The sequence below is a fragment of the Jaculus jaculus genome, chromosome 4, assembly GCF_020740685.1.
Source record: "Jaculus jaculus isolate mJacJac1 chromosome 4, mJacJac1.mat.Y.cur, whole genome shotgun sequence".
NCBI lineage: Eukaryota > Metazoa > Chordata > Mammalia > Rodentia > Dipodidae > Jaculus > Jaculus jaculus.
Window position 1 is genome coordinate 168,102,505 of NC_059105.1, and position 13,748 is coordinate 168,116,252.

Consider the following 13,748-nt stretch of genomic DNA (forward strand, 5'->3'; position numbering starts at 1 on the left):
TTCTTGATGCCTTCTATAACTCTTGCCATTCATGGAGAAGTTACACCACCAAAAAGAAAAACAAAAATGATGTCCCAACATATACAATAATCACATAATTACTACACACGGTGTTCAAGAATGCCCACTAAAAAGTTAAAAACAGAAAAATATAACATAAAAGGGAATAACAAATGCGTTTCTTAGCCCTACAAAAATGGGGCATCTTTTTTGCTCTTGTTACTGTTATTTTTATAAAAACTTTATTTAAAAAACTTGATAAATATAGAAAAGCATAAAAAAAAGGTCACTGTCATGCCTGCAACAAAACTGTCAGAACAAAATCATAGAATCAGAAAGAACCTAGGAAGGACCCAAGGTACCGATTTGTCAACCACTTCATAAACCACAGGCCAGGGCCAGAGAGATGACTTAGCGGTTAAGGTGCTTGCCTGCAAAGCCAAAGAACCCAGGTTCGATTCCCCAGGACCACATGAGCCAGACGCACAAGGTGGTACATGTACCTGGAGTTCATTTGCAATAGCTGGAGGGCCTTAGCATGTCCCATTTTGAAAGAGGAAAAAAAAAACCAGTAACAACAACAACAATAAAACACGGGCCCCATGCCTTTAATCTCCTAGGTATCTCTGTCTCCTGGTACTGCTGCGATTAAAAAACAAAACAAAAACTTCACATGAACAGTGATGAGTAAATAAGAGTGACAATTATGGCCAGGACTCTTAAAACTTGGTCATTCAAATTTTAAAGCTAGCAGATGCTCAGAGGTTAGTCCTATTCACTCTGCCTGTCCCCATGTGTTCATGAAGACACGGGCATGGAAGGCTGGAGCGATGGCCTAGCAGTTAGAGGTGTTTGCTTGCAAAGCCTCTCGGCCCAGGTTGGCCCAGGTTCAACTCCCCAGTACCAACATAAAGCCAGATGCTCGAAGCGGAACATGGGTCTAGAATTTGTTTGCAGTGGCACAAGGTCCCAGTCTATTTGCCTTTCCTCAAAAACAAATAAATAAAATACATATGTAAAGACACAGGCACGGTAGAAGTTAGGTGATTTATTCACTCAGCCTCAAAGGCAAGTGGGTCAGAAACTGATCGAATTGCCAGGCCAGGGCTGTCCACAGGGATATGGGTGTCACTCTCCACCAGCAACAGAGTCTAACTAGCCCTTCCATGGTCAGACTGTATATGAGCCTGGGGCAGAATATTTTGGATCTGTGCCACCAGACAAAAGGAGCTAGGTAAATTTTTGGATCCTAAGAGACAAAAACACTGGCTCTTGGAAGACACAAACAGACCAAGTAGCCAAATGAAAGACTCTGACCTGGATCAACAGGTCACAGAAGCACAGTGTAGGCCCCGCTTTCCAGGGAGAGGTGAGCAGGGTTGTCACAGGTGCCCTTCTGAGTGGCCGCACTGCCAGGGCACAGAAGCCCAGAGAACCCCCAAGGCCATGGATGAGTCAGACAGACGCCTTCCTCAGGCAACAGCAGGTGCAGGGGACAAAGCCGCTCCTGCAATCGTCGCCTCTCGGCGGTCCCCGAACCTGGTCTCCTACTTCCAAGACTTCTCTCTTCTCCTGTGTTTTTTATTTTTTGTTTTTGGTTTTTCGAGGTGGGGTCTCACTCTAGTCCAGGCTGACCTGGAATCCGCTATGCAGTCTCAGGGTGGCCTCAAACTCTCAGTGATCCTCCTATCTCTGGGAGTAAAGGCTTGTGCCAACATGCCTGGCTCCGAGGCCTTTGTCTTTAGTTAAGTGAATCTCTATCAACTAGTAGTCGGCCCAGAAAATGTAATGGTCACGGCTCAACTCATTATCAGTGGAGCCTATTTCAGTGCCTGGACAACACCTCTCACCTCACGTGGGCAGTTTGGGACAGATGTTTGCCCATCATTGCTTCTTTTCCTGTTTCAGTGATGGCACAAGCTCCACGGGAAAAGTCAGATCTCTGAGTTCTCAAGATGCTTGTCTCAGGATGAGCTCTTTCAACTGCACCAGCGTGTCACGCTTTAGTGCTTCCCGGATGGAGCAGAAAAATCCAAAGTAGTGTTCAAAGTTGTGCATCATGAGCAGGACCCCAGCCAGCAGCTCATTGGTCACCAGCAGATGGTGGACGTAAGCACGCGTGTGACTCTGGCAGCAGTAGCAGGAGCATCCTCTCACCAGGGGGTTGAAATCTTCCTGGTACCTGAGAAAGGAGTCATAATGACAGTCCTGGCCAGGAAGAGCTGAAGAACCCACAGCCCAGGCGACCTGTCCTGCTGGCGAGGTGACCGACAGTTACTCAAGTCAATGGCAAGTATGCCATGCCGGTCACCTGCTCAAGATGGCGATGTCAGAAAAAGTTTACCCAAGGATGGGCTGGGGAGATGGCTCAGTGGTACTTGCTTGCAAAGCTTGCTGGCCCAGTTCCCATCAAAAGCCAGATGCAAAAGTGCTGTATGCATCTGGAATAAGTTCAGTTGCAGTGGCAAGAAGCTCTGGTGAGCCCATTCTCTGTGTGTCTGTCCTCTCATAAATGAATTTTTTTAATGTTTTTTAAAAAAAAATTAACACAAGGAGTCAGGAGGACTCAGGAGTTTTCCTCTCACAGGTGTAATCTCTGAGTCTGGGGGGGGGGTTAAGAAAGCCAGCTCCAGAATACATAGGAAGTAGGATTTTTATATTCTTTCATAAATTCTCAAATCTGTACCCTTATTAGACAGACATGTAAGTCAGAATCCCTAAAGCATCACTTCCCATGAACCAACAAGTACCCCAGCACCCAACTCATTGCAAAAACGCTCACTGCCCCCTACTGGTCAAATGCAAAGTCACAAGACAAACTAGTTCTTTACTGATAACTTGTTTATTCCCTGTAAATAACTAAGACAAAAAAAAAAAAAAAACAACTTAGTTCAATTTACAAGCTTTGTAGTGTTTTGTCTGCAAATCCTTATTTTGATTTGCTACTGTTTACAGCAATCAGGAGTAAGAGATAACAAACAGATTATTTGGTCTCTCTCTGTCAGCTTTTCTTTTTAAGTTTTTTTAAAAGAAATTTTATTTATTTATTTATTTATTTATGAGAGAGAGGGCAGACAGAGAGAGATTGGGTATACCAGGGCCTCCAACCACTGCAAATAAACTCCAGATGTATGCACTACCTTGTGCATCTGGCTTACATGGGTCCCGGGGAATCAAACCTTGGTCCTTAGGCTCCGCAGGCAAGCACCTTTACCACTAAGCCATCTCTCCAGCTAGCCTTAGGTTTTTTTGACAAGACAAAATACCCACATTCATCTGCAGAGAAAAAGAAAGTTTTTCTGGAACCAAATTTGTGAAGGGCTAAGTAATATCCAACTATAAATATTTTATGAAACCAAAAACTAAAAGGGGAATAGTTACATAAACTTTTAAAACATACTAAAATTAAAAAGTCAAATCAAAATCTAAACTTAAAAAAGTCCTTACTTTTTTTCCTTCAGATTAATTTCAAATGATGTCATTTCTTGATTGCAATCGGTTGTTTTAATTTTCTTTATTTGATCCACATATTTTACTTCTTCTTGTATCCCATTTTGTTGTAATACTGACAGAAAAACCAATAAAAAAAAATCTTGAAATAAGATCAGACAGAATGAACACTGGAAAATTTTTATTTTACTTTTTATTTCATGACCTTTGACCCTGCAATTCTACACCTTAGAATTATCCCAAGGAAACCACGTTAAGAAAAAAAATAACCAAAAAAAAAAAAAAAAAAAAAAAACCCACAGCAGTATGTATCCAGATGGCTAGAGACCCATTATCTACATCAAAACAGTTTAAGGTATCCAACAGTGACTAAGCTAATTACGGATACAAGCAAACAATATATAATTCCAGCATCAAAGAATGATTTTTAAAAGCAAAATGTGTTTGTGTGGAGTTAATCTCTATGCCATATCACAATGTACATGCAAATAAACTGGGCTTTGTAACAGCCTATACTCCAAGGAGGAAACAGAGGAACAGTTTGCACTATGCATTCCGTGAGACACTCTAGCCCTCCAGGGACCCAGACTGTCCAGAATTAAATGGGAACCTGAGTTGTTCTCTTGAACTCTTTGCTTGATGAAGAGACATTTCTAGACTTGCAAAAGAAATCCTGGCTACTTTATAGATAGCCAGGCACTGTGAACAGGGGCAAAATGAGAGGTCTTTGAGGACCACAGGAGAACTGTCTGTGCTGACTTGCTGAGACTAGACAGATGGTTTTAGGACAGCAACTGTCCAGGCCAGTGGAGGAAGTAACCTGAGCACTGAGCATAGGTGTTGAGATTTCGTTCACATGAATTTGTGTGTTGAGGTAGGAACACAGAAAAGCCCTAACGATTGAGGAAATCTTTGTCATTTAGGGGAATAGTTGACAAGTTCTTTAAGATCTTCACTGTGGAGTCGGGGAGATGGCTCGGCGGCTAAAAGCACTTGCTTACAAAGCCTGACAAACCAGGTTCAGCTCCCCAGTGCCCACATAAAGCCAGACACACCAAGGGACACCTGCCTGGAGTTCGTTTGCAGCAGCAAGAAGACTGGGTATGTCCATGCTCGCCTGCTCACTGTCTCTGTAGGTCTCTCACAAATAAAATTTGTAAAAAAAAATTCACTCTGTGGCTGGAGAGATGGCTTAGGGGTTAAGCGCTTGCCTGTGAGGCCGAAGGACCCCAGTTCAAGGCTCAATTCCCCAGAACCCATGTCAGCCAGATGCACAAGGGGGTGCATGCGTCTGGAGTTTGTTTGCAGTGGCTGGAGGCCCTGGCGTTCCCGTTCTCTCTCTGTGTCTCTATCTGCCTCTTTGCCTCTTTCTCTCTCTGTCACTCTCAAATAAATAAATAAAAATAAACAAAAAAAATTCACTCTGAATTTTGAAGGGTGTAGTTGGCAATGGACATTAATTTCTAAAACACATGCATACAAATATGACTAATGCTTATATAAAAACATTTGAACTATTTTAGTTCTCATAATCATGAAGAAACTTGGCATTCTCTACCCAAAAAGGAATGGTGCATTACAGACAACTCAATATTAGTTTCTTTTTAGAACAGCAAATGACTGTTAATCTCCATCCTGGTGAAAATAACTTAGTTTGAAAAGTTACAAATTGTCAAAGGGGTGCTTATTCATGCATGTTATGTTCTCATCTAACTAAAAGGACAAAAGTGACCTCCTAAATATAAGAAATTGATCGATCTAACTTATTTTGTTTCCAGAAATAATGATTTAGATAAATGGGTTAAGTTGCTTCACAAAAGTGTGACACTTTCTGAATAAAACTTAATCACTTATGGGGAATAAAATGAACTGTTAAAGATGTCTTAGATCCAAACAGAAAGTTGGCAGTCACCAGGGTAGAGTTGAAAGTAAAATAGGAAACTGGGATTGGGAGGCTACCCCTTCAAGCCCAGCCCTCTGGAGGCAGAGGTAGAAGGATCATCATGAGTGTTCGAGGCCAGTCTGGGACTACAAAGTGAGTTCCAGGTCAGCCTGGGCTGCAGTAAGACAGACAAGCAAGTAGAAGGAGAAGGAAGCCCTTTTCTATAAACCAGAGGGAGGCAAGCCACACAGGCCTGAAGAACTGTTTCGAGGGGTCCCGCCCACAGCCTGTGTCTCAGGCTTTTCCACAGCCAGGTAGTGCTGGGAATCTAAAACTGCTTGGATGACTTTAGGCTAACTACCCAGTAAAATAAAACGGAATTACTGCAAAGAACTATTAGCAGGGCTGGAGAGATGACTTAGCAGTTAAGCGCTTGCCTGTGAAGCCTAAGGACCCCGGTTCGAGGCTCGGTTCCCCAGGTCCCATGTTAGCCAGATGCACAAGGGGGCGCACGCGTTCTGGAGTTTGTTTGCAGAGGCTGGAAGCCCTGGCGCGCCCATTCTCTCTCTCCCTCTATCTGTCTTTCTCTCTGTCTGTCGCTCTCAAATAAATAAATAAATAAAATTTAAAAAAAAAGAACTATTAGCAGAAGAAAGTAGCTTTCATATTTCAGTGTGTGAAAACTAAAGCAGAAGAGAAAAACAACCCGAGAATCAGGTCGTGGAGACCCTGGAATTGAATGGCATGGGCTTTGCAGAAAGCACACAAGAACTCTTTTGTGGAGAAACAAAAAAACCCACAAACTTTGACTAAGCAGTCCAAAGGTTTTCTTTTCTTAGATTCCCATCACATTTCACTCTGAATATTTTTTTTCTCAGCTTGCGAACAAAAGAGGTCTTGTTTTGGCTCACTGCAGAATCACACCCGAATACTGACGGACATGGCCTACATACAGTATTAAATGCCCAAGTTCTAGGTGCTGGCATGCCACGGAGTATAGATAAGACAGACAGAGGTTTATAGAAGACTGGTGCTACGTGTACATATTTCTGTCTTGTGATTCAGGCCAAATTTTGGCAGGAAACAGAAGAAATGTAAAGATAAGATTCACTTCAAAAGACCTACATGACTCTTCGGGATTTGGCTGGTAATCAAAGCTGAAAGTGAGGGCGCATCCCCGCTCTGTCACCTGATAAGGGAAAAAACTCTCGAATAAGTCCACTCCTCTCTCAATACACTCGAGTACTTCATCTGGTCTGCTGACACCACAAATAAGCCTGCAAAAATAACAAGAGTTGTGATGGGTTGCTTGCAAAGCCCGATGGCCCTGGGTTTGATTCCACAGTACCCACATAAAGCCAGATGCTCAAAGTGGTGCATGTGTCTGGGGTTTGTTTGCAATGGCAGGAGGTTCTGGCATGCCCATTCTCACTCTCTGTCTCTATCTGTTATTAAATATTAAAAAAAAAAAACAAAAAACCTGTGACAGGGTGGGGTGATAGCTCAGGGATAAGAGTGCTGGCAGCATAAGCATAAGGACCTGAATTCAAACTAGCACCCAAGCTGAAAGGCAGGCATGGGGCTGGAGAGATGGTCTAGTGGGTAAGGCGCCTGCTTGCAAAGCCTAAGGACCTGGGTTCAGGTCCCCAGGACCCATGTAAGCCAGATGCTCAAGGTGGCGCATGCATCTGGAGATTTTTTGCAGTGGCTGAAGGCCTTCGTGCATCCATTCTCTATTTGGCTCCTTCTCTCAAATAAATTAAATAAATAAAATAATAATACAAGGCAGGCATGGACACTCATGTGTGTAACCCCAGTCCTAAGGGGTTCAGAGACAGAAGACTCCTTGGGGTTTCCTGCTCAATCAAAAACAGTCTTCCACACACATGCAACGGGCAGTGGGGAGAGGGGGCGGGTAGAGACCTGTACATAAAATGTGCATACATGACACACCACACACCCCAAAAGCACACATGAGGTCATGCCAAGAATGACATCTGAGTGCTTCCACATCGACAGGGCATTGAAAGAGCAGTAGAAAACAGTAATGAGGGGCGCGTGGCAGGGCAGACAGCAGTCCGTGGCGGGAAGGAAGAGGCCTGCGCTCAAACCCTCACTGCACTCGTTCCCCAGTCCTCCTCGTGCTGCTCTGGGCAAACCCTAACATCCCACTTCCAGTTTTCTCATTTTAAAGTCAGCAACAGTATACCTCTGCAGAACCATGGAAGGTCTGATGGGACATCTGAAAACACACAGGGGGTTTTGCTGTTGCTTTGTTTGTGAGATAGGGCCTCGCTGCAGCCCAGGCTGACCTGGGCTTCACTATGTAGCGTCAGGTCTCAACCTCATGGCGATCCTCCTACCTCTGACTCCCAAGGGCTAGGATTAAAGACGTGCACCACTACACCAGGCAGATTTGTTTTTTAAACATTTTTTAATTTTTATTTATTAATTTATCTGAGAGAGACACACACAGAAAGAGAGAACGGGCGCACGAGGACCTCCAGCCACTCAACTCCAGACACGTGTCATCTTGTGCCTCTGGCTTATGTGGGCATTGGGGAATCGAACCTGGGTCCTTAGGCTTTGCAGGCAAGCACCTTAACTGCTAAGCCATCTGTCCCAGATTTTTTTTTTTTAAAGAATGCAAAGCTGTGTGCTTTATTTCTCTTTCAATAGTTGCTTCATTTTAACTGGATTTTGCCTATAATTATTTTCAAAATTTGTTCAATAAAGGCATTTTTTTTAAATTTTTTTTGTTGTTGTTCATTTTTTATTTATTTATTTGAGAGCAACAGACATAGAGAGAAAGACAGATAGAGGGAGAGAGAGAGAATGGGCGCGCCAGGGCTTCCAGCCTCTGCTAACGAACTCCAGACGCGTGCGCCCCCTTGTGCATCTGGCTAACGTGGGACCTGGGGAACCGAGCCTCAAACCGGGATCTTTAGGCTTCACAGGCGAGTGCTTAACCGCTAAGCCATCTCTCCAGCCCCCCAATAAAGGCATTTTATCTACTTTATTCCTGATAGATTCATTTAAATTCTGCTCATACTCTCGGAATCTCAGGTCTAGCCACAGGATCTAAGCAATCTAGTTGGCTTTCTTCATGATTTTTCTGTTAATAAAATGAAATGGTGTTTTCTGAGGCAAATGGCAAGGCAGTCTGGGAGTGTTTGTAATTTTTCAACCAGGTTTTGCTACTAAAACAAGACGTGGAAATGTACTTGATCAGAGCTGGCTGCCTGGAACTACATTTTATGTTTGTTTTTCTGCCCCTTTTTATGAATTGGAAGAGAAAAGCTTACGTACTTTCTGATTTCTAAAATAAGTTTTAAAAAAAAAAGGCTTATGTAATATTAAACAAGCAGAACCCTTAACTGTAAGCCAGTTTTCTTGACGACAAGCTTCCTTCAAGCCCTGTGAGGTTTCAGAACTCCTCTCCAACTGAAGCTGGCATTTCTACACACTCAAGAGAGACAAACAGTCCCAGCTTTTAAATTCAGTAACAGACATCTGTGAGCACTTAGCACAAAAATGTCCTGGATGTGACTAGAAAGGCTCACGCTGAGCTGTTCATCTCCAGCACAGTGAGATGAGCACAGGAAGGAGAGAAGGTGAGATAGGGTGGCTTAAGCCCTTGTCGGGGGTGGGGGGGACATGGAGGTCCTTCAACACCAGCTGTATACAGGTGTGCACATTCACTGAGCACACACTTTAGGAATGTTACCCCTGGATTTTTTTTTTCCGAGGGAAGGTCTCACTCTAGACCAGGCTGACCTGGAATTCACTCTGTATTCTCAGGGTGGCCTTGAACTCCAGGTGTCCAGGTGATCCTCTATCTCTGCCTCCCAACTGCTGTCATTAAGGCATGCGCCACCACACCTGGCTTACACCTGGGTTTTTAAAGTGATAAAATTAGGGCTGGAGGATGGCTTGGTGGTTATGGCATTTTCCTGCAAAGCCAAAGGACCTCGGTTTGATTCCCCAGGACCCATGTGAGCCAGATGCACAAGGGGGAGCACATGTCTGGAGTTTGTTTGCAGTGCTGGAGGCCCTGGCATGTGCCCATTCTGTCTCTCTCTCCCTCTTTCTCTGTCAAATAAATAAATAAATAAAATTTGAAAATAAAAGTAAAAGTAAAGTGATAAAATTATTTCCCAGTCAACAGCCCTCAAGAAGAACAAACTGGCAGCCTATAACCCAACTTCTTAATATAGCTTCAGGAAAACAAATGCACATATATTCATACCAAAGGGGGGAAAGGTAACAATTATTATTATTTTGTTTACTTATTTTGGTTTTTCAAAGGAGGGTCTCACTCTAGCACAGGCTGACCTGGAATTCACTATGTAGTCTCAGGGTGGCCTTGAACTCATGGTGATCTTCCTACTTCGGCCTCCCCAGCTTAAGATGATAAAATTGTTTTTGGAAAAAACTGACATAAAGTTGGGCGTGGTGGTGCACACCTTTAGTCCCAGCACTAGGGAGACAGAGGTAGGAGAATTGCTATGAGTTCGAGGCCACCCTGGGAGTACAGATTGAGTTCTCGGTCAGTCTAAGCTAGAGTGAGACCCTACCTTGAAAAAAAAAAACAAAGCAAAAAAAATACTAGAGATATATATGTACTTGTCATGTTAAACATATTGCAAACTATACACACTGTGAAATGGTTAAATCTAGCCACATAACAAATGCATTATCTCACACGTCATTTGTATGGTGGGACACTTAATATCCCTTTTGTTTGCAGTCTCTGATCTACCATCATGAACTGTAGTCACCAGGTTGTACAACAGATCATTTGAATGCATTCCTCTGGTCTAACTATAATTACGAATGTTTTGACTAGCATCTTCCCAATTCTCCAGCCTTGACCACCCAGTCCTGTAGTCTATACTCCTACGAGACCAAGATTTTCAGAGGACACATGACTAAGCTCATGCAATCTCTCTCTCTATGCTATGGTAACATTTGGGTTCACCCAGGTTTTTTGTTTGTTTGTTTGTCTGATTTTAAAGCAAGAAAATTAAAATTCATGTAGCCTAATATGCCATCAGCTGCTCAGAAACGTGGAATTTCAGCAGATTGTCTGCTGTCAGCACGCCACGGTGAGTCCTATGATAAATGGAACCAAGAAACCACCCAGTGCTGCTGCCAGTCCTGGTTTAAAGAAAAAGACAGTATTCACTACTGCTTTAAAAAGCAAAATCTTGCCGGGTGTGGTGGCGCACGCCTTTAATCCCAGCACTCGGGAGGCAGAGGTAGGAGGATCACTGTGAGTTTGAGGCCACCCTGAGACTACACAGTGAATTCCAGGTCAGCCTGGGCTAGAGTGAGACCCTACCTCAAGCAAAAAGCAAAATCTTCTTAAATGCTCTTACCAGCAGAATCCATCCTATCAGACACCCTGGATCTGCCCTCCACACTCCTTTACCTAAACTACAGCTGCACAAGGCTTCACACTTGTCCCTAGATACCACTATAATGAGCGACAAGCAGTGCTTGTCTTTAGCACAGGAACGAGAGGAAATAGTGCACCACCTGTCCTGAGTTTTGAGGATCAAATGAAATAATTGTCCTGTCAATTATCTTCTGGGTTACATTCTGAAAGCAGGCCCGGTGGAGGCACGGACCGGGGCCGCGCACACAGGCCCAGCATCTCGTGAACACACGTGCCAGGCCCCTGCCCTGCCTCCCTCCAGGCCTGCCCGCGTCCTGACCCAACACTGGCCTTGGTTTGTCCTCTGGCAGCTCAGCAGTGACTGATGACAGCAGGTGCAGTCTCGTCTCTGGGATTTTTGGATTGCCTTGAAAGCCGTTCAGGAGGAAGCCCCCTACGGGTCGCTTGGCTGTCTCGCGTGCCGACCTCAGTCTCTCTTCCATCACATCTCCACCTTCGATCACTCCAATGACCGTACTTTTCTGAAGAAGCTGAGATGAGAAGATTGAACAGTCTTAGCTATTTTCAGTATCTAAGACCTTTACTTACCCAAATCTCTCATGGAGTCCAATGGACAGACAAGAGCTTTGTGAAAACACTACAGATGAAACATCTAAAGTGGATGGTGCATTTAAGAACTTTTTGGGCGCTAATGTATACACTATAAAATGGCTTAATGGTTAAGGTGTTTGCCTGCGAAGCTTAAGGACCCATGTAGGCCAGATGCACAAGGGGGTACATGCGTCTGGAGTTTGTTTGCAGTGGCTGGAGGCCCTGGTGCACCCATTCTCTTTCTCTTTCTCTTTCTCTTTCTCTTTCTCTGCCTTTGTCTCTGTCACACACAAAGATGAATAATCATTAAAAAAAAGCCAAGCCGGGCGTGGTGGCGCACACCTTTAATCCAGCACTGAGGATCCCCGTGAGTTCAAGGCCACCCTGAGACTACAGAGTTAATTCCAGGTCAGCCTGGACCAGAGTGAGACCCTACCTCAAAAAAACAAACAAACAAACAAATAACAAAAAAAAAAAAATCAAATAGGAAAGTAAATATTGAGGAAAACATAGACAACCAGCACATGCTTCATGTTCTATCTTAATCTAAGTGTTCTGTGCAGACACAAAAGGATAAAAGAAAAAGGTTGTTTAAAAAAAATTTTATTTATTTACTTATTTGAGAGAAAGAAGCAGATAGAAAGAGAGAGAATGGGTGTGCCAGGGCCTTTAGCCACTGGAAATGAATTCCAGATGCTTGTGCTACCTTGTGCATCTGGCTTACCTGAGTACTGGGGAATAGAACCTCGGTCCTTAGGCTTAGCAGGCAAGCGCCTTAAAGGCTAAGCCATCTAATCAATCCCTCCACCTGGAAGAGTGTTTTCTTTCTTTACTTATTTAATTTTTTAAGCACAGTCTCTTAAGTTGTTCCCATAGGGAGTCCTCCCCATTTTTAGATTTTTAATTTATTTATTTATTTATTCAAGAGAGACAGGAAGAGAAAATGTGAGGAAGAGGCAGATAGAAAGAATGGGCATGCCAGGGCTTCCAGCCACTGCAATTGAACTCCAGACATATGTACTTCCTCATGCATCTGGCTTATGTGGGTACTAGGGAATCAAACCTGGGCCCTTAGGCTTCACAGGCAAGCACCTTAACCACTAAGCCATCTCTCTAGACACCCCCCACACCGTGATTCTGATTTGATGACTTTCTAGGCCAACTTAGCCACAGAGATTTTAAGAACTGACTATCCATTTGGAAAAGAAAAAGGCTACTGTATACCTTCCTCAAAAAATTCAATGGGACTAATATAAGCATAAAAAAATGCACAAGGACTCCAAGTATGACTTGACTACTTCTTTCATCACTTCGTCAGGAAGTCCTTCCCAAGCAAGCTAAGGCACACACAAGGAGGGTGACCTGTATAAACATGAAAGCAGTCAACTTCTCAACACAAATATGTCAAAGGCAAGGAAGAACTTGCTCATTGGTGGACTAAATACCAACGCTATAGAAAGACTTCCAACAAGTCTGCCAAGGAAAAGCAAATCTCACAGAAATCTAGGTAGAATACATGAAAATGAAATCCAGAAAGATAAAGGTATGCACTACATGCATACAGGAAGGGCAGACTGGGAACAATGGGATGCCCATCTCAATGCCAAAAAAACATGAAGCATAGGTAACAGATGAGCGGTGAAAGTGCAAGAGAAATGGCATATACGTATATTTATATCCTGAAAACCAGAACGCAAAAACTAGTTTAGCTCTTAGGAGGGCAAGATACCATTTATGAAAATGTCAATGCTTTTGTTTTTTTTCCTTTGGTTTTTTGACGTAGGGTCTTACTGTAGCCCAGGCTGACCTGGAATTCACTCTGTAGTCTCAGGGTGGCTTCGAACTCATGGCGATCCTCCTACCCCTGCCTCCCGAGTGCTGGGGCTGGGCGTGTGGCAATGCTTTCTACCGTCAACGTGCTGCTCTGAGCGTGCAGTGTCCCGACAGCCTCATGGGTGGGTGAGTAAGCTTCATTCTCATCGTCACCCTCGACTGTCCCAGGAGCTGATGGCAGTTTGGGGTGGAGCCTTGCTGGAGGAGGCGCGTTGCTGAGGACACGCTTAGGGGTGTTCGGCCCAGCGTCACTCTGGCCAGAGCCCGCGCAATCTGGCTGCTTCCCACCAGCGGGTGCGGCAAGACGTGATGCCCAGCCTCTGCTCGTGTCATGTGCCCCTGTTGTGATAAAGCTCCCCCTCAAGTCTGTAAACCAAAATGAAGCCCCTTCCTCCATCAGCTACTTTTGGTCAGGAACTTTGTCCCAGCAGTAAGAAGGCAACTGTAACATCACACTCTAAAATTCCAGTTCTAACAATCTCTTACACATTTGGTCATTCGCATGTATTAAAATACGTTACGAAGCTGTTCAAAATAATGAAAACTGGAATCAATCTACATCAAGAGAGGAAAGGCTTAAGAAAAAAAAAA

The 13,748-nt window shown here is 43.9% G+C and overlaps 1 protein-coding gene across 4 annotated transcripts in view; it reads right to left on the reverse strand.

The window, feature by feature from the left end:
• Positions 1-575: 575 nt before the first annotated feature.
• Qtrt2 (queuine tRNA-ribosyltransferase accessory subunit 2) overlaps positions 576-13,748 on the reverse strand; it is a 31,056-nt gene continuing 17,883 nt past the window's right edge. For all 4 annotated transcript variants that reach the window (XM_045148322.1, XM_045148321.1, XM_045148324.1 and 1 more), the window contains 4 exons: positions 11,064-11,263; positions 6,458-6,609; positions 3,448-3,565; positions 576-2,182 (listed from right to left, as the gene is read on the reverse strand). In XM_045148322.1, the coding sequence (XP_045004257.1) occupies positions 1,951-2,182; positions 3,448-3,565; positions 6,458-6,609; positions 11,064-11,263 (702 nt within the window). In that variant the 3' untranslated portion in view covers positions 576-1,950. The remainder of the gene's footprint in view (positions 2,183-3,447; positions 3,566-6,457; positions 6,610-11,063; positions 11,264-13,748) is intronic.